Genomic DNA, 19,360 nt, shown 5'->3' on the forward strand with positions numbered 1-19,360 from the left:
GTAAATTCGCTTACGCAGGATGCAGGATACAGTAGTGGCTGGACAATCATTCGCGGTTTCTACATTTTTCTGTCACGCGAATGGGGTAAAAAGGCAGAACTGCCAAACTTACTTTTTGGCATGCGTTCCTATGATTAGTCGCAATTTTTCAAAGAAATCGAAAACCGAGCAAATTCTTACATAGCCAGCACTTGGCCAACTTTGATGAGAAGGCCAATAAGGCTAAAAATTTACACCAGAGATTTGAAAGACTGAAAAAGCCAGATAAACTTTTTTGCTAAAACAATTTGGGATACGTTTTTTTTTATCGCATAGATATCTAGCGAAAGAAAGTTTTATTACACTCAGAGATATGGTCCGTTTCAACATTTTCGTTACGTCTAAATATCTAAGTAGCCAACTGATTGAAAATCAATACCGGATTCACTAGTACTAAACTTTAAAAATAATGATCACCTTCGTTATTATAGTAGGCATTTAATTATTGTATAAATTAAACTATGCTTAGCAAATATAGTTTATACACCATTTTTTTTTTTCGATTTTATCCTACTAATAATTTGGAAAATGATGACACGGTTTTGATCTCATCGTTAATAACAAATTTACTTTACTATTAGGCTAACTTCTAATTTTAGTTTACTTTTCATTGATGTTTGTCGATTGCGTTAGAAATTGCTCTATAGCAATGACATTCTTAGAAGTATAGATAAATACGTAATATTGGTATATTTTGTTTTCAGAGTAGAACAATCAATAATTAACAGGTTTTCGAACTGCACAATCAAGTGCGCGTTAAAAAATACTGCACGGAATTCATGAAGTTAACATTAAATTATCTCGATACTATGCTACATACTAAAAAAATGAAATGTTCATTAGATTTGGCAAGTAAACAAAAAGGTATACGTATAAGTAAAATGGAGAAAGGTTATAATTACCTACGAACATTAATATTTGCACGCTGCATCTATAGATTTGTTCGCTTGCTTCGGTCTCGGAAACCGGTTGAAGAAGGTTTATAAAACAAGTGACAGTTTATTTAAAACTTATCAACAAAATTATGGTTTGTATTACGAAATACGAATGAAAATTTTCTAATTCAAATTTAAATAAAGTTTTAACGCTTTCCGTTGTTATAGTTGAGAGTTCTTAATGGAGCTTTGAAGGTTGCAGCAGATTGTTGTTGAATCTGATAAGCCAGGGGGTGAATTTTAAATCCATATAACCTGAAATTTTGTAAAATAAAGTATTTAGAGTAATTCTCGAGTCCTGGTCTCGAGATAAGAATGTATATATCACATAATAGTATGCCTAAATAGAGCCAAATAAATAAATCACTATCTTGGTTTGGTTGACTGGTAGAAATCTTTTAGTTCTGCAGTTATGCAACTATTTCTAGTTCTCGTTGTGAGGGTTTTACCTGGGCACGAACTGGTTAGCAGCACGTTTAGGTCGATATTCGGGATGCACCATAAACAGCATGTGTGGGAATCCAGTTCCAAAATATGCACCGTCAGTATGATGATGTCGTGAACTTTTAGGAGTGTAGACGTCCATACATTTGGGACAGTAACTTTTGACCATTGCTTCGCCTGGTACATCGCTGAGTCCTAGTGGCAACATAGGCTGCGATTCGCAGTAAACACGTGGACAGTGGCCAAAGTCACCAGACTGATACTTTTCAATCATTTGTGCAATACCTCGGTTCGTTAAAATATAACGTGCGTGAATAAGACCATACAGCATTTCAGCAGCCTGTTCTATCAAATCCGATTGGTTCGGATTGTCATCCAGTTCATCATCTAAAATTAGGAAATTTTTCAAGTTTATATGTGCAGCTATGAGTCAAAAATGTACACATCTCAGTAATATTCTCCAATTTAAACACACCAGATTCAAAGATGCAAAAGAAGTTTCTTAAAAAATATCGACTCAACTATACCTATAATTCTACACTTTGACGATAGAGCTATCAGTACTTATGATTTTCAAGTTTTAAGATTTGAATTATTCTTAAGTGTTCTGATAGTGGTGTAGATCACAGAGAATATATAACAAGTACGACAGAGAGTTTAAAAACAAAAGACAATATGTACCAGGTTCGAGGTCAAGGATCATGTCCAATGCCTGACGATAGTGTGGAACCTGTTCATTGAGACCAGTTAGATTGAATTTATCTTGTATATAGTCTTCATCAACCTGCGTAGAAATTGTAAACATAATTTCGGTTAAAAATTGAGCTCCACACTTATAATAATGATAATCTCAGTTAAATTTTGAAACACTTGGTTTTACACTCGATTAGCATACGGATATATAGTAATATCAGCGGTAGTGCAAATTTGGAGGTCAACAATAGACGCCATAATATTTAAGGAATGATTCATAGAAAGTGATTTCACCAAATTTTTGACTGATAATCGGTAGTACCTATCATAACGATTGTATGAGAATGAGATTAGAAAAATTCTTACCTCACAAAAAAATTCATTTCCTCTGAGCCCGCAGAACCACGAGATCCATGATACCTCCTCGGAACTGCTCATTTTTCTATTAATTAGAGATATATTAGTGAAAAACTTTAACAAACCATAATCGCGTAGATTAGCCAACGGAATAACAAGACACTTCGTTCGGCACGCAAGATGCCCGACATTTTGCTCAACCGCTTCACCTACGTTTCCGTGGTCATTGCTGATCGGTCAAATGATTATTGAGTACGTTGTATAACTAAATATAAGGGAAAATCGCATGACTCTAGGAAAACTGGCCTAAGAGCCACGCGGTAAACCGAAAACCCAAAAATAAACAGCCCTTACGGCTTACCTTTTGGTGCCTTGATTAGCCACGCTTGCTCGCCCAGAGAGGGTAGGTGTCGCTGCTAGCGTCTGCTACCAGCTGTATGCGGAGAATTTATTGGGTGCACACTATTCTCAGAATCCTGATACCATGTTAACTTCAATTCAAGTCCATACTGATATTGATAATAAATACACCCGCTAGTTTCTCACACAACATACAATTCGATCCACTATTCACGAACTGTTCTCCACAATGAACATGAAATTATTTTGTTATCGGCGACACGGCAGGCGCAGGGCGTCGATATAACAGGCCTCTCGTTTATCTATAGTCAGTGCTGCGTCGAGTGATGATTGGAAACTACGCTCGCGGATAGTGCTGGAAACTATAGTCGATTTACAAAAACTATCGGATTCATTGTTCAACCCTGTATTATGATTGGTTGGCTCATCGTTGGACAATATGGCAGGAGTAGGGCAATAATCATGGCAATAATCTCTATTGTAATGTGATTATAATTGAGATCAGTGGAATGGGGGGATGGTACATATTGTTGAAATTCTGATGTCAGAGGACACAGAGGTGAGCGGACGAGCGAAATCCGTTGTGGCAACAGTCTCAGTTTGTCTATGACGTCATGGAATACAAACGATGTAGCCGAACAATATAACCTTTCGCTCTTTATTACTTGACGAAGTTAAAAGAATACACCGCAAATTTGTCATTCTTTCACTTGTAAGCAGCTGACACTGAGTTATCTTTTTCTATCTTTCAATTGTATTATCTACATTGGTTATAACTGCAACAGAAGCCAGTCATTCGTCAGTTGGCAAATTGAAAAAAATTGCATCGCGAGTCGTTACCGTCATTTATGCAAACAGATGGTCAGTATGCATTCTGCAGTACCGTCTGGTCTATTGATTTATCAACTTTCGGGAGTATGCCAATTTCAAACCATCGATAGTTAGACTATTATCATGATTTTAACTCGTATATTATTCAATATATTGTTTGGAATTGAATGTTTGCCCATGAAATCCACTAATGTCTTTGAAAACTAACTTTATTTACATTTTCAAACGTCCATGGATATAAAATAAAGCATTAACAATACGATGAACGATAGTGCGTCTTTAGAATGGACTTCATTGTTATCCAAAAAAAGGAAAAACATTTGTCACAATAAACAAGACATATCAATTTTGTCAATAACAGAATCGTATCAAACTGTCAATTTCTCGAGGATCAATTTTTTAAACTTGAGTTGATTCATTATTATTCAATGATATATATTTATGTACATATATATATACTCATATCTATTTTTTCAACGTTTAAAATACTCAATGTGAATCCATAGTAATATAGTGTGCTTACAAAATAGAAACTCGCGCGATTCAGATTTTTCTCAGAGTACAAGTTTTTTTTCATAAGCTATATCACAATTTCTTTTATTTTTTTTACATTCAGTAGTTATGTTTCAAGATTACAGCCATTCTGATTTCATCGATATTTGATCATGGTACCTGGTTATGTGTCGCGCGCAAAATTAATCCTTCAATTACGATTTATTATTTTGATCTGAAAATCGTTGAATTGGCTGGTTGGTAGATTCTACTGTTTTTCATGTTCGTCGCACACCTGATATGTTTGAGATCTTAATCCAAACAATTAAACGTCATTTATTTATGTATTTTTATTTTTCAAAAAAACTCGTATTATATTCCTTATTACGTTCGAAATTAAGCCCTCGAAGCCTTGATGAAAAATTTTATAGTGCGGAGTTCTTTTTCACAAACACTTGCCCCACGAATTTGATGAAAATTGTATCATATGAGTAATCCAAAGTACAGGTAGCTACACGAATGCCAAAACGAACGGTAGAAGAATCAACCGATTTGTTACATCTTTCACCATACCGCGATATATTCACAATTATCATTTAACCGCTGGAAATCACATATTCTCTTCGTTGTTAATATGAGAAAGAATTTTGTTCAACCTAATATCATTTCGATCAATTCTGATATCCAACGCTTATACTACCTCAGACCTTTACTCTTTGCCAAGTTTTCTAAAATTGGTAGCTTTCAGCTTATCCCACTGAGGAGTCAATGTATAGTCGTAAGTTGCCAGTACTGCAAGAGTCGTTCGCCTTTTGGTAAAGCCATAGATGTAGGTCGCTCAAAGGTCAGCATGATTTCTTTAACTTTACTCTTCAATTCACGTTCAAATATGTGACCACCAGTGCGCTCCAAAGCAGCCGCCATATCATATTCGACGGAAGGCAGCGGATCACGGATAAAACGTGCCGCAGCAGCTACACCAGGCATCGTGTGCCATTGTAGGGCCCTAATTTCCCAGAGACTAGTCATGAGCGCGTTACTTAGTAGCGGATCTCTTTCCTCCATTAGGAACGGGTCATCTCCGCTACTTCCTTTAACCTCACCACCCTCTGGATGATCGATCATTCGCTTTAGACCTGGATGCCTCAGCAATAGGTTGCCCACAAATAGTAATATGATGAGAATATCTTCCGGTGGGGCAACTAAAGTGAGACGAGCAAGTCGCTTTGCAAATGCCGCCACCAGTGCTTCAGGTAGATGTCTAAAAAAATATGAAACCTAACAAGTCATTTTTGGTATCAATGCAAGACTGTAGGGAAGTACTAGAAAAAATTAAATCAGATAAATTAAAACGGAAAATACTACAGAACTTACGTAGAGCTAAGGAAGAGATCCGAGAGATAGAAGAGCCTCGCTTTATACTTTGTGTGAAAAATCTCTGGTTCAAACATGGAATAAAGTTTGGTGAATATATTGGGATAATCTAGATTGTGCTTGGTAACAAGTAGAAAAACGCCTTGAAGTGCAAGCATCCCTATAGGACCGTCAATGTCCAAAGAATCCATGAGAAAATCAGTTAATAAGATTGGCTTGTCTAAGTGGTGAATCACACGCTCCAGTAAAACAACAAGCAATTTTTTGTGAACTTGGACTCCCAACTCCCAATGCATTACGCAGGCCCACACCTTGTTTAATGCTTTTCTAGTCCCGAACTGGTCCCATGAGACAAAATTGTTACCTGAAAATACAATAAAAATACTAGAAGGAACTGAATTTCCAGTACTAACTCAGATTAGCTTTTCAAAATAAGGTTGATCAGGACTCGTCAAGTCTTATAAGACTATGCTTGTAGATCAGTTTAGTTGTATAAAATATTTCTTTCACTCTACCATTCAATCTCTACAACAGAATGTGCACACATTTTGATTTACATTCTGTGACTATGGAATAGATACTAAATTCATTGTAAACAGTTTGAATAAAGTGAAACAAATACAGCAGAACAAATTAAATTAGTCATCTTCGAATTGCCTTCCAAATTTGAAATTAATTGAAAAGTCAATTTTGACACATATCTATACCTTCTTCCTGTTGTGGACCACACAGGAGTTTCCACTCCTCATCCTTTTCACCTATGAATTTGGACAATGTGTAATCAACGCAGGTTATTATTTTTCTGTACTTAATTCTGGAAGCAATCAGTTGTTTCACTCTAAAGCAATGTCTTTTAGTTTCGTTGGTTGTGACTGTTTATCAATTGATTGCATTTGCAAAAATAAAAATTAATAAAAAAAAATTCTATTTTCAATTTGTTTCGAACACAATAACTTTACTCTACCAAAATATTTCAAGTTGCACTATGGTATAATATTCAATAGTGTTACCATGGCCATCCTTCGGCAGCGGCATTTTATCGATGAGCTCCAATAAATTACTTATGTAAGTATCATTTGGTTGTTTCTTTGGAGTCAATGCCGGTAAACTTTTCCACGTGAAATAAAGGGCATCAGGATATGCAGCAATTTCTTGAAATCTAGCAATAAGATTCGTGTTCTCGTTATCAGGCGATAGTAACTTCATCAGTATGGGCTTTAGTCTATGCAGTGGAAAATAATATCCAAGGTTATCTGTTGGCTCCAAGGGCATTTTTCCCTCTTCTGCCATTAGTTTTAGAGCAGTTGATAAAGCCTGCAACTGTATCGCTGGCCGACATCCCTCAATCGACTGAAGCAATTTTCCCCATACTTCTTCATAGCAATTACGTAGCCACGATATGTAGCGAGATTCTGGGCTTGGCTCTATTGCAAAGAATCAACACTCATACTTAGGTCAGTAGAAGAAATTAGTTCAAATAGCATGTTTCAAAAAATTAGTTGAATTTGTTGTCAATGATGGAAATAAAAGTAGAGAAGGAAGTTTAAAAAATGGACATTAATGCAGAAACAAGACTCACGCCAGATTAGTTTATAATTATAATAAAATCAGACACTATAGGAATTGGAAAAGCAAGGAGATGTGAACCCTGTACATTTGACTTAATTAAGTATGAAGATAGTTTTACAATTACTGATTTGAAACATCGAGCAGTAATTTTTACTTCAATAGTGACTCTCCTGTTTTGGTAAATGGAAGTTAATATGTGAAACAGGAAATTAGTGTAATTTGACACATGCATATAGAATGATAATGAATTTGGAAATATTCTTCACCTTTTTTTGTCCGAACGATGAGGTATTTAAACTTACCAGAGATGGTGAGAGATATGCTCTGTTCTTGGTACATATTCCCCCTTTTCAAAACCTCGATAAATATCATTTCCAAAGTGAGAATGCATGATGTATTGGACTCCTGGACATTAGCAAGGATGAGAAAACGTCAAATTAACCTCGAAATAAGTATTCAATATAGCGTTAATAATGTCAAATATTTGAATCCTACGTACTTCCCACTGTCCTATGATGTCTACAAGGTTGTTGGCGTATTTCCTCGACGCGAGAAACTCCTCAGCCTTCTGTCTTAATACTCTTGAGGTATTTTTCTGCGGCAAGCAAACGCCGGGAACTGCCATGGCTGCGAAAATGAGGAAGGAGGAAGGCCGCCTACTGGATGCAATGCAAGTCGGCAATTGGCAATTGGCATATGTGAAACTCGCTCGTGTTTGTCTCGTCCGACGATTCTGACAGGATGTACGTCACCGCGCCTTCTCCTATTCTCAACTCAACATCAATTTCGTTTTACATTTTTCAACGAATAAAAAATCAATAAAACTTTCCCTTCTTTACAACGAACCACGTCGTACCTGCTGCACAGTTTCGCGTCTAACTATACTGCGATAATCGTACACATCGACAGGCAGAAAAATAATCCCCACGAATTATACACGATGTCGGTTCGCACATGGTTTTTACTCTGCGAGTGAAAACGAGACTGCAGTGGCAGTGGAGTCCCTATAAATAGTGGCAAGAGTGAATGGCGCCGGGATTCGGAATTCAGGTAAGTTTCAACTCTCGAGGATTGACTCGGCCCAACAAAAGGCGATTTTTCACTATCTTTCGTTCCTCGTTAAACCTGGTTAAACCACGCAAAAATTACAAGAATCTTATTCATAAATCTACAGTGCATGCGCCTCTCCTATTATTGTTCTGCGTATCGTTTGAGAACAATACCGAAAACATAATATTGCAAATACGACGCACCAATTCTGTTTGATTTTATTTTTGATTATCGAACGTGTGGATCTTTGCTTTGAATCTTAACTATCAAGAAATTGACATAATTTACAATTTGTTTGTATTTATTATTATGTATTGTTAATTCACGTTCTATCAATCACCAATTCACATCTGTCAAGGTGGCTTGTCAGGGTTTGCATTTGCACAAATTCTCGTTCACCAAGTGGGCAAGTATTCAATCATGACAATTAGGAGATAGTTGTAACTATGATTGAAAGTATGTACATATAGGTTGGGAACATTTTTTCACCCTCTTCAAGTCTACCGTTCATTGAAATATTGTTCACCTGTGTTATAGCACATTTCTAACTGCAATTTATGAAAGCGGAGTATCTGGAAATGAATTATTTCTAGAAGCACGAAATCGCCGTTCCTCATAGTCTCGGATAAATGAACATTTGTTATTCTGCATGTTTATTTTTTATCAACAATCATACGTAATCAGATTCATAATCCATTTCAATTGAACGCTGATGATTGGTTTCTCTGTGAAAGATTGTAGTTGTTAATGTATCTGTTTTCAGAATGGCAAAAGATGATGCAGGGAAGTTGACAAGAGAAGATTTTGACGCCGGACCAAGAAGCTGGGATGAAATAGAGCCAGGAGTCATATTGGGAAATCTTACAGCAGCGACGGATGTCGACTGGTTGAGAGAGGCGAAAATAACTCACATCTTGACATTGGACTCGTGTCCGCTGCCTAGAAAAATACAACTTCTACCTGACATAACATTCAAATATATTCAAGTGACTGATTTACCCAGAGAAGACTTGCTAACATATTTCGAAGAGACTTACCAATTTATTAAACATGCTCAAGACGACGGTCACAAGACTTTGGTACATTGTTACTTCGGGGTCTCCCGGTCCGCTGCAGTGGTTATAGCTTTTATTATGAAAAAATATAACATGAGTTTTACCGAGGCTTTTGACCTCGTCAAATCAAAGAGAAGATTCGTAGGACCTAATCCTGGATTCGTGGCTCAATTGAAGTTGTACCAGGACATGGGATTCAGCATAGACAATACAAATGTACAGTTCAAAATGTATCGCCTTCAATTAGCGGCTGATAAAGTGAGAAAGGCAAAGATATTACCACAGACTTGTATAGACTTGATAAAGCCAGACCCGGCTTTAGTTACAATACGACCTGAGCCGACGGTGTATCGGTGCAAGCGTTGCCGAAGAATCGTAGCTTCTGCCAGCAATATATTACCTCACACACCGAGAGAAAAACAAATTTGGCGTCATGTAAGCTCGAAACGTTATGATAAGGGTTTGAAAGTGGCAAAGACTTCGAAAAAACCTGTGGAAGAAGATGAGAACAATGAGCTGTGTGACTCTGAATTTTGTTCGAAAACTTATTTTATAGAACCATTGGCCTGGATGCCTGATATAGTACACAATGTTGAAGGTAAATTGAACTGTCCAAAATGTGCTACCAAGCTTGGATCTTTCAGCTGGATCGCGGGATCCCAATGTCCATGTGGTAGCAAGATAGCTCCAGCCTTTTATCTGGTTCCCTCTAAAGTTGACTGGAGTAACGTCGTTCAAAATGTACAAGTGACTGTTTAGAAATTAATCAACATCCAAGCAGCTTCGATAAATGGATATGCTGCTTTACATGTTGAATGTATAATTGAATTCTCAATACCCTTAGAACCGCTAGATAATTCGGATTCAAATGTTTATGAGCCACGTTGGAACAGTGTGTGAAAATAAGTTTATGCAGACCTATACGACGTAAGGCAAGAAGGTAACGTAGAAAATACTGTGCAAAATTGTGTTAACGGATCAATCTACAACTTGGTATTCATTGATCCCAGGATTTCCAAAGTTCTTCTGAACTCACGGAATTGTAGTACTTCACTGAAGTAGCGCTGGAAATATCGAAAATTCATTTAGTCCGATTTCTGAAATTCATCACGTTTTATTTCGAAAAACTGCCTCGTTTCCGTGGTTTTAGTTCATACTGCAGAAAGTCTTTTTTTTTCCAGTTCAATGAAATTGAGATCAAATTATGTTATCTTTGGCTCGAATTACATCAATTCAGTGTCACCTTTTTCCGTATTTCCATTGCCTAGAGAGATCATTTGACAAGCTGAGTCTTTATATCAAAGAAAGTTTTCCGTAGGTATCATGCTGGTTGTGGCGGTGTCTTTCTCTGTACATCGTCAAGCCGAGTTTTTCAAGTTATACTTCCACTTATTGACTGACAAAATGATGGAAGGGCATGGCCTTGATCGTGAAAATAAAATATGGCACTCATTCCCTTCGGGCTCTAAGCAAATGATATTATATATATTAAAATGGTGTGCCAATTATAAGTATAATATTAGAATGCAATTGATAATATTTCTTACAAGATTTCGATCGTCTTACCTTATATCGGTACTTCATAATTCGATGTTTGCTTTCAGATTTGTTAAGTCTATGTTTTATTTATTCTATATTTATTCTACTGTTACAATAATTCTTATACAATGTTACTACAATCTACAGACATCTAAGACTGTATTTACATTAATATATAATAAGATCAAACAAAGTTACACAAAAAGTTGTGCTTATGTATGTACATTCGCCGCAACGCGATGTGTAAATTATTCATCCGTTTCAGCACTAGCTCTTTTAATATTATTATATTAAATAAATGTTACCCTGTTTTTAGTTAATCATACATGTGTTCATTTTACCGCGTTTAAGAAATATGTGTTTTATTCAAACCTATACTGTAATTATCGATACATGCATTTTTGCATCTTAGTAATATTGTAATTATTATGCTTTAAGTCTTCAAGAAATGGGCTTCAAAACTATTATTGAGAAATAATGATGTATTTGTTACAAAAATGAACTTGCGCCTTATTATATGCAACTTATATACCATTTGTGCATTAAGGCTCGATCGATGATCTACAAAATAATACCAACGATTGGCTTGAAAGTTGGCGCTCTGTCACAGTGATGATTTTAGCAACTACTTTTGCCGCAAGCCGAGTGCGGAAATCACTGCGAATTACTCTGATCGTCAAACTTTTTGTCTAGCATCTATGTGCATACTGCGTAATGTGTATACATCACAAGCAGTTGATTAGTGGTTTAATTGCTTAGAAAAAACCGCGTAGCCATCTTCAGGAATTAAATCAAATTTCGTTCAGTCATGAACGTCGATAAAATTCTGAACGCGGAATGATACCGATTCAATCTTGGGCCATTCGTCGATTCGTGCACATAAATTTTGAAACCAACAAGTCATTTCGCGGGTATATTACGCATACTACCTTTTACATGAATATAAACGAAACCTTCGATCACATACTAGCGTGCATGCCGGAGTAAGGTGTTCCATAAGTATGTGCTCTCAATCTGAGGGCGTTCAAAGTGTTTATCGAGGATGTGTCGAGGGCGGCGTGTGATTCCGCTTGATGATAAGGCGCCCCTAAATTGGCGTTGGCAAATCCGTGGCAACTCGTCGACGGTTGAATGTTCGTGTAAGTTTGCGGGGATCTCCAGTATTCGGTGTAAGGATACTGAGGCACTTGCGGAGACTGGCTGATTGTGTCTACGCTGCTGTCGTGAGAATGGGTGATTCTTATCGGCCGCAAAGGCAGCATAGTTTCCATTTCCCGGTTCGTAACGACTCCCCGATTTATCGCTGAACTTCTTTCGTTTCGCCGGAATTTAGCTCTTCGATTTTGAAACCAAACCTAAGTATAAAATATATATATAAAAAAAAAAATATATATATATACATATATTCGACGATACATCAGTAAGATCATTGCAGAAAATGGGATTTTTAGTATCTCGAGGACGCTCCTCATTAACGCGAAGAGTTGAAATCGATTCTCCACGCGTACGCGGCACGATATACCGTCAAAAGAAAAATTAATTTTCTCACCGGACTTTGCTCACGCTAATTTTCTAAAACTGCACGGTGTTGCATAACAAACCGGGCACATAAAAATTTCGCTCCAGTATAACATAATGACCGGCAGTTTGCCCATTTCAATCGGCACCCCATCACCCTCCAAGCATTTGTTATTGAAAGAGGCTGAGAATCGGATAGGTGTCTTTTTTTCATATCCGTTATTTTCTTCTCGGAAGCCTACTCTTTTCGCCCAGTTTTCAGATCAGAGTCGTAGGGTCGGATACGCGGACGGTTGGACCGGAGACGGGACAGCGTGACGGCTCCTGGCAGGCATACAGATAGTCCTACAGCAGACGGACGGACGGAGAGACAGACGTAAGCACACGTGCTGGTTATGCTATGCCGCACACATATGCTAAGACGAGGCTAATCATAGCTCGTCGCTTGACAACCTGTCTCCTCCGATTTTCCGCCTAGCTGTCCGCAACCGCTGCATCCTCGGCGGTACACCAAGTTGTGTCACGTCCCGATCACTTACTCTTTTCAAGTCTGGCGCAAACTTTCCGACCAAAGTATCCGTTTTCAGCCCTCTTTTTTTCCCTTACTTTATCTTTCTATTTTCTAAACTTTTTTTTTTCTTCTATCACAAAACGTTAGCCAATAATATCTACGAATAGATCAAACTTTATATATGTTTTGTTTTTGCACCAACTTAATCTGTCTTTATCCGTCAGATTTTTTTTTTTTTTTTTTATAAATAGTCATATTGAAGGATTATTTTCTTTAATCGTTCTTAAATAAAATATTCACGATAATATTCACGTCTGGTTTTTCTTTTCTTTTTGTCTTGTTGCCGTGAGGTAAATCCGGTTTCATGAGTACATTTTAGGGTGCATATTAAGAAGGGATATTTTTAGATGTATTCTTACATCCGAATAGATGTTTCTAATAACGTATTATACATTTATAAAACACATTGATATCGTCGAATGTTACCACCACTCATACAGCAATATTGAGTTTTTTTTTGTCTTATCTTTTAGAAAGTAATTGATTTCTAGAGTATAATTTTTCGCGACATCAAAGCCTCCGCTAACAATCTAGTGCTTCGAAATATTTACGTTGGGGAAGATTCTTAATCGTTGTAAGACACGCATCGTCAACAGCGCGCGTTTTAATCTATCGCCAAAATTCGTTGACACCTAGTTTAATATAATTATGACGATTTCTACGTGTGTATCGTTATAGTTTACCTGAACTCTTGCCTCGGACAACGACACCCTCGTCGCGAGTTCTTCTCTGACAAAGGCATCCGGATAATGCGTCCGTTCGAAGACTCTTTCTAAAGCTGCCAACTGTTGAGCGGAGAACGTAGTGCGACTTCTTCGGGGCCTTCGGCCACCAGAATTAGGTGAATCGTTGCATCCTGGCATGGTTAGAGAAACTGTGCTGTATTCGTTTATTTACATGACTGTTAGGCAAGCTGGTAATGAAGCATTGAAACAACCGTAATTACTAGGATGTCTATGAGGATGTTGAAAAACTCCGTTACTCCCGATCGGAGTTTAAGAGATCGGTATAAAGAAGTGCAGGAAGTAATTAGTGATGCACGGTTTCAAACCGCTGAATTGAAAGGTGTTTTTTACAGTCAAAGAATGATATTTCCAATCAGAGTTGGCGATGTTAGAACAACTGCGAGCGGAGTTGACAAAAAATAACTTTCGAACCGATGACCGCGCTAATCCTCTACAACCAGCGACTCTGATTGACAGATCTGAAATTTCTGTCATAGATCAATTCTTACTTTCATTGCGTGGAACCGTTTATTCGTGGGTTCAGATTTTGGTGATGTTTATAAATATTTAAACATTACGTTCGTTTAGGTGATTCCATAAATATTGTTTCGGGCTGATTTTTAACAAAGAATACCACGATGAAGAACACGATATGTGATATGTTCGATATTTTACAATCATGAACGGTATGTCGCCCGTTTAATGCTCGTTAACATCGTCAGAGAATTCCCAGAACACCGAGTAATTTGAAGAGATTCATCTTATCGTGGAATCAATTTGTATTGGAAGAATAAAACTTGTTGAAAAGTCGATGCGACGATCATGGACAACAGTCCTAATAGGAAATAAACGTTATATTATGGCGTAAAAAAGGCGATTTGTGAAACGTCAACGAGTAATCGTTTAAAGTGGATTTAACCTGACTTGCAGATTTGCAACAGTTAAACGTCGACCGTCGGGCGAGTGAGTATATGAAATAAGAAATATGAAATGAAATGGTCGGAAGATGCCGCTAAAGATAAGCTAGGGAAATAAAAGAAAAACCAATTCGCAGACGGGCAGCCCGTTGGCTTCTGAATACGACCTCTGTACTTGCGCATTCATCAAAGCGGCATAACTCGAGAAACGTTCCGTCAGACGTGATAATTTAATGCGATTCAGATCTCGTTTCACGTGTTTTCGCGAACGTATATACGATAAATACGTAATATCGGTCATCGCAGTATTCACCCCACAAATGTGTAAATATGATAAAAATTTGACGGAATTTGGTGAAACGAAAGAAATATTTTTTCAAATTTTCAAACTATCACAAGCACGCTTAATTTTCATTATCCCTCGCTAATCGTCGGGCCAATATTGCACTCACCCAGATTCTGCGTTGGCGTTGACAGTAAACGGGAGACGGTAAAATCCTGAGGTGCGTGAGGATGCGTTAATTGATTCGCATCGTCAGCAGCAGGAATCTTTGCCAGTGTTTCACCGGAACTTAACATATCGGAGCGTCTGCGGAGTTTTTTTTTCCAAGTTTTTGGGTTCTGTTTAATTTTGTTCCGTTGGGAACGCTTCGACTTAGCACAGAGAGTTTATGTTCCAATTTATAAGACACTTAACGTGGCCAAGCACGCGAGTCGTAAAAAATGTAGTTTATTATCACTGGTTTGTAGAAGGTGTGTTAACACGATTTGATGGTTTAAAAAATTCGATCTTGGAACGTCATCGCGAGGCGTGGATAACACCGTATAAATTTTCATCCACGCGACTTGTGTTTCGGTGATAAATACGTACATGTACCGCGGTTCACAATCGGAAAATCAGAACTGGTTAGGTTTCCACGATCAATCGTTCGCTCGAAACTCGTAAATATCAATTTGTGAGATGAAGCCGTACGCGTTTAACGAGTAATATCTGGAATGAAATTAGCTCCGTGATATTTCATGGGTAATTGAATTATTGAAATCCTAATTCAATTATCCCCTGCGTACGCCCCGAGATTATGTGGTCCATTCGTAGCGGCAAGATGCCAACTGACTTATGAAGTTAAGTTGGTCTTAACTCGGGAAGAAATAGAGCATTTTAAGAGTAGGTGGAGATTTCGACCAAAGCTCCACCCTCATTAGAAGCCCATTGGTTTCAGCTCGTTCTGAATACCAGACTCTGTTTCCAACAGTTATCAACTTTCATCGCTCGCATCTCGGATGAACGGGGACTCATCTTTGCGCGTGCTGCGCGAATTTTATTCTTTCTCTTGTTTCCCGCAGTATCAAAACTCTTCTCTGTCGCCATCCAGCTGGACAGATTACCTGAAATACTTCAAATTCCGTGACGTATCAAGGGAAGGTAATTTTAAGACCAACGGATTCAGTTTTCGAGCATCTTAGGTCGTGGTAAAATTTGTTCTTCCGATTTGAAAATTAAAACGACGAAACGGTGAAATATCCATTTACGATTAATAAATCATTTCTCGAGTACAAGAAAATTATTTTCATTAAATATGCTGCCTTGTCTATCATGCGCGAAGTAAAATAAATTGATCGATAGACCCGAATTTAATCTCAGGAGGATTTCACAACAGGGATTATACTTTTACGGCTTGAAATTTAATCATGGTGTCGATAATTAATCCTGTTTGGGGCAGACCTTAGATTCGCAAGGATAAAATCAACTAACTCTTGGGTAAAAATGATTTCTGCTGATCGATGCTGTAATTTAAAGAACTCGAAACTTACGGCGGGTACCTTTTGTACACTCGGGCACTTTTAACGAGTTCTCAAAGTAAGATAACGAACCGAACTCGAGCCTTATCCGCAGCAGCGTTGCAGTAAAAGTTCATACCGTTTATCGGGGAAGGAATTTTCCGCAGCGATGCGTAGAAAAGTCTTTTGCAAAATCCCTGAGGAAGTTGGCGAAACTGCAGGAGCCTTGTGCACACTCGGAAGACTAAAAAGTGCAGTGGCCCCTGGCGCCGGCGCTCGTATCGTTTTCCATAAGGTTTGCTGCCAGGCTTGAAGCGGCTCAGATCACATTGCACAAGAGTGTCGAGTTTCAGCTACACCGGCTATGTTACAACTCGGTACTCGGCGATCGTTGATCGCTCGACCGAGGGGAGGACTGCGGGAATATTCGATGAACTGTCAACGGTTGTTGAGAAGCAAGCAAAACGAGAAAAAGCAAAAAAGAAAACACTCGTTTTCGAACATGAAAAAGCTGTCCAGACGACAGATTCTCTATTCTTTTCCTCTTTTCAAATACAGACACTGAGAGAAATTTTTAGTCCCGGTTACCGCTCAGTCCTCAGCTATTTTCATTTTTTACCACAACCGAAAAATATAGATCTAGGTACAAAATGAAAATTAGTTTTCTAGCTGTCACCAGAAAGTCCAGTATCCGTTACTATTCTTTCTCATTACGATCACTGTTACTAGATTTTCTTGTAACTGTTGCGAAAATTTAATGCTCGTGCAACAATAAATTGACGTTAAAGCCTTGTTTAAATAAAAAATTACGGTAAACCGAAAAAACTGATTTTTCGTTGCAATTCCCAGAAAAGGATCGACGATAGCGTAAAATGGTTACACGCACCTGGTTTTTCGTAACCGCAACAATATTCAAACAGTTTTTCTAACGATACCTGTTTTACCGAATTTTTCTAGTTACTGTAACAAATGAAATTTATCGAGTGAGAAAGTGCGCGTTTGGTCGATGAATCTCGGTCACCGTCTCTCATATTTCCATTTTCAAAACCGAGCGCCGTATGATTGTCGGGCGCACGGTTTAAAAGGTCGCAGAGTGAGTGGCGACAGCTGACGATCTCAATGAGAAGACAATTTTATAATTATTACCCATTTTATTTATACTATCTTTATAGCTGGAGTTTGTTTGCCCGACGGTGTGCAGCGCGCTCGATAGTAAAAGTTGCCGTTGTGTTGGGGCGAGCTGCATCGTCGGCAAGACGGACGCGGGCGTCGCGACGCTCTGACACGAACACGTCGGGACGCCCCTTGAGAATTATTAGGCAGGCCTGCCGGCCCCGGTCTCCTGGGAGGGCGAGACTTTTATATTTTATGCCAAAGTGTCCTGCATCCTATCCCAGATTTTTTTACAAAAATGTCTTTCTATATCCAACGACTGCGCGCCGACAACCGTCGTATTATGCATCCTTTTCGAGGCCCATGCCGAAGCTTTTCCTCGATTTCAACGAGGTCAGGCGAGTCTGATTTCCATCTTATTCGGTCCCATCCGAGTCGTACGCGGGTCTTCTTTATTCTTGACAGATTATTGGAACAACGTGGTCCGCAGTCTTCCTCGGAGAGATTTTACTTTACACGCAGGAAGTGAGAAGAAGAGAAGTAGGTAGATTGTGTTACAGGGGCCTAACAAGGCCCGCGGTGGCTCGAGTCGTGAAATATGAAGTGGAGATTTTAGGTAAGGTTTGAAAATATCATCGCGTCTGGACAATGTCCGTTACATCTCGTAAATAGTTATATAACGAGGGGTTTTTGAGGTAAGGAAACAACCCGCAAACTGACCGCGGATGTCTTTGCTCTAGTAAATTTTCCCTCTTGTACAATCCCCGGGATCTTTTACCCGCACTAAAATTTATTACGGTATCATAACTCATAGTAACCGGGAGTTTCGGATTGTGTTATAATTAATACGTGTGGTCTGTGAAATTCACATTATATGGCGTTAACCCGACGCACGCTGTGCATACATTATGCCTACACGTATATGGGTACTTGCCGCAATTACAGGATCAGCAAAAATTAACCGTGCAGATTAAAAAGCATATTAACGTTGTGTTAACGATCAAAAACATTAAACGAGTCCTTAATCCATGGACATGACTGGCTTAGTCGTTTTAAATCTGGGTCAATTTATTACGAGAGATATACGACGACCGAATAAAATATATCACCGGTAGCGGGTTAATATACGATTCAAAACACGATGGGTATAATTTTTTATTGCACTATCCGAATTTTTCTTCGATAGCTTTCAGTGTGCAGAGTTCGTTTTTTCAATAGTACCTTCGTTTATTTAATCATGAAGGAGATGGAATAAAAATTTTACATTTACACAAACATTTTGACAGTTTGCACTTACCAAAGACAACGAAAAAAAAAATACATTCCGTTACACGAAGGAATGTATAATTAGTATTCAGAGTTGGTTTTGAAAAAAAGTCTTTTATCATAGTGAAAAAAGAAATGAGAAACTTTAGCAGCCAAGCAACAGCCAAATATGGCTTCGTACGAGGCAAGGAGTTAACGGATTTTTAATATCAACGAAAACTTAGCGGCTAACCGGCGATAAATTACCGCTGACCACAGCCGGTGGAGGAATTCATGCCGCGGTAAAAGGTTGAATATACGTTTTCATCTTTTTGTAAGTAAAAAGCGAGGGGCGCCGTGCGTTTCGGGGCCTTATTAAGTCCCCGGGGGGATCAGGACAGCGTCCATGGCGGCAGGCCGAGGGCTGACCCGGGGAGTTCCGGGACCGTCGCGTCGGCTGGGGTCCCAGCACAGATGCGGTCAGCCACCGTGACGCAATCACGTTAGACGACCAAAAGACGGCGAGGAGCGACGTTCCGTGGTTCGATCTACGCAGTTTCACGGTTTCGCAGACACGCAGATGCCGACTTGGAATCGGGATTCCCCCGTACGCGCATCCGTTGGAATTAAGGGATTCGGTCCCGAGTGCGACACATAATACATTATACACACCCATACTCGAGTCGTAAATCGTCGACGAAACGGAGGAACGAATACCTAAGCGCCAAGGAGAGAGACGAGAGAAGAGGCGGCT

At 38.7% G+C, this 19,360-nt stretch overlaps 4 protein-coding genes across 9 annotated transcripts; 1 reads left to right on the forward strand and 3 right to left on the reverse strand.

Annotated features, from left to right (window-relative positions):
• Positions 1 to 1,018: 1,018 nt before the first annotated feature.
• LOC107226136 (casein kinase II subunit beta) lies at positions 1,019 to 2,971 on the reverse strand. Of its 2 annotated transcripts, none has more exons than XM_015666840.2 (5): positions 2,830 to 2,971; positions 2,478 to 2,553; positions 2,100 to 2,202; positions 1,424 to 1,805; positions 1,019 to 1,229 (listed from the first exon to the last, which is right to left on the reverse strand). In XM_015666840.2, the coding sequence occupies exons 2-5, from the start codon at positions 2,547 to 2,549 to the stop codon at positions 1,121 to 1,123; spliced, it is 666 nt and encodes a 221-aa protein (XP_015522326.1). In that variant the 5' UTR covers positions 2,550 to 2,553; positions 2,830 to 2,971; the 3' UTR covers positions 1,019 to 1,120. The 2 variants fall into 2 exon arrangements, with proteins under 2 accessions (XP_015522326.1, XP_015522325.1); XM_015666839.2 differs by lacking the exon at positions 2,830 to 2,971 and adding an exon at positions 2,682 to 2,823.
• LOC107226130 (nucleolar complex protein 4 homolog B) lies at positions 2,830 to 7,749 on the reverse strand. Of its 2 annotated transcripts, none has more exons than XM_015666832.2 (6): positions 7,594 to 7,749; positions 7,397 to 7,499; positions 6,536 to 6,949; positions 6,233 to 6,283; positions 5,526 to 5,889; positions 2,830 to 5,412 (listed from the first exon to the last, which is right to left on the reverse strand). In XM_015666832.2, the coding sequence occupies exons 1-6, from the start codon at positions 7,717 to 7,719 to the stop codon at positions 4,917 to 4,919; spliced, it is 1,554 nt and encodes a 517-aa protein (XP_015522318.1). In that variant the 5' UTR covers positions 7,720 to 7,749; the 3' UTR covers positions 2,830 to 4,916. The 2 variants fall into 2 exon arrangements, with proteins under 2 accessions (XP_015522318.1, XP_046591460.1); XM_046735504.1 differs by having other exon boundaries at positions 7,361 to 7,499.
• Positions 7,750 to 8,009: 260 nt separating this feature from the next.
• On the forward strand, positions 8,010 to 10,719 carry LOC107226131 (dual specificity protein phosphatase MPK-4). Of its 4 annotated transcripts, XR_006903553.1 has the most exons (3): positions 8,010 to 8,144; positions 8,908 to 10,139; positions 10,518 to 10,719. XR_006903553.1 is itself a non-coding variant. In XM_015666833.2 (2 exons), exon 2 carries the CDS (start codon positions 8,909 to 8,911, stop codon positions 9,956 to 9,958), a length of 1,050 nt encoding a protein of 349 aa, XP_015522319.1. In that variant the 5' UTR covers positions 8,010 to 8,144; position 8,908; the 3' UTR covers positions 9,959 to 10,719. The 4 variants fall into 4 exon arrangements, 3 of the variants coding, with proteins under 3 accessions (XP_015522319.1, XP_046591462.1, XP_046591461.1); XM_015666833.2 differs by having other exon boundaries at positions 8,908 to 10,719; XM_046735506.1 differs by lacking the exon at positions 8,010 to 8,144 and adding an exon at positions 8,165 to 8,222 and having other exon boundaries at positions 8,908 to 10,719.
• A 468-nt stretch (positions 10,720 to 11,187) lies between these two features.
• On the reverse strand, positions 11,188 to 15,208 carry LOC107226090 (paired mesoderm homeobox protein 2-like). Its single transcript, XM_015666776.2, has 3 exons — positions 14,922 to 15,208; positions 13,511 to 13,683; positions 11,188 to 12,093 (listed from the first exon to the last, which is right to left on the reverse strand). Exons 1-3 carry the CDS (start codon positions 15,046 to 15,048, stop codon positions 11,698 to 11,700), a joined length of 696 nt encoding a protein of 231 aa, XP_015522262.1. The 5' UTR covers positions 15,049 to 15,208; the 3' UTR covers positions 11,188 to 11,697.
• Positions 15,209 to 19,360: the final 4,152 nt, after the last annotated feature.

Source organism: Neodiprion lecontei, chromosome 3 (assembly GCF_021901455.1).
Source record: "Neodiprion lecontei isolate iyNeoLeco1 chromosome 3, iyNeoLeco1.1, whole genome shotgun sequence".
Taxonomy (NCBI): domain Eukaryota; kingdom Metazoa; phylum Arthropoda; class Insecta; order Hymenoptera; family Diprionidae; genus Neodiprion; species Neodiprion lecontei.

Bases quoted from the DNA above. Each gene is read 5' to 3' on its own strand.
- LOC107226090 (XM_015666776.2), bottom strand. From the start codon at position 15,048: ATGTTAAGTTCCGGTGAAACACTGGCAAAGATTCCTGCTGCTGACGAT. The intron at 13,684-14,921 runs GTGAGTGCAATA...TAACCATGCCAG, and splicing joins AACGCCAACGCAGAATCTGG to GATGCAACGATTCACCTAAT. The intron at 12,094-13,510 runs GTAAACTATAAC...TTTTATACTTAG, and splicing joins TGTCCGAGGCAAGAGTTCAG to GTTTGGTTTCAAAATCGAAG.
- LOC107226136 (XM_015666839.2), bottom strand. The intron at 2,203-2,477 runs GTAAGAATTTTT...ATTTCTACGCAG, and splicing joins GAAATGAATTTTTTTGTGAG to GTTGATGAAGACTATATACA. The intron at 1,806-2,099 runs GTACATATTGTC...TCCTAATTTTAG, and splicing joins GATCCTTGACCTCGAACCTG to ATGATGAACTGGATGACAAT.
- LOC107226130 (XM_046735504.1), bottom strand. From the start codon at position 7,719: ATGGCAGTTCCCGGCGTTTGCTTGCCGCAGAAAAATACCTCAAGAGTA. The intron at 7,500-7,593 runs GTACGTAGGATT...GCTAATGTCCAG, and splicing joins ACATCATAGGACAGTGGGAA to GAGTCCAATACATCATGCAT. The intron at 6,284-6,535 runs GTAACACTATTG...CCAAATTCATAG, and splicing joins GCTGCCGAAGGATGGCCATG to GTGAAAAGGATGAGGAGTGG.
- LOC107226131 (XM_015666833.2), top strand. From the start codon at position 8,909: ATGGCAAAAGATGATGCAGGGAAGTTGACAAGAGAAGATTTTGACGCC.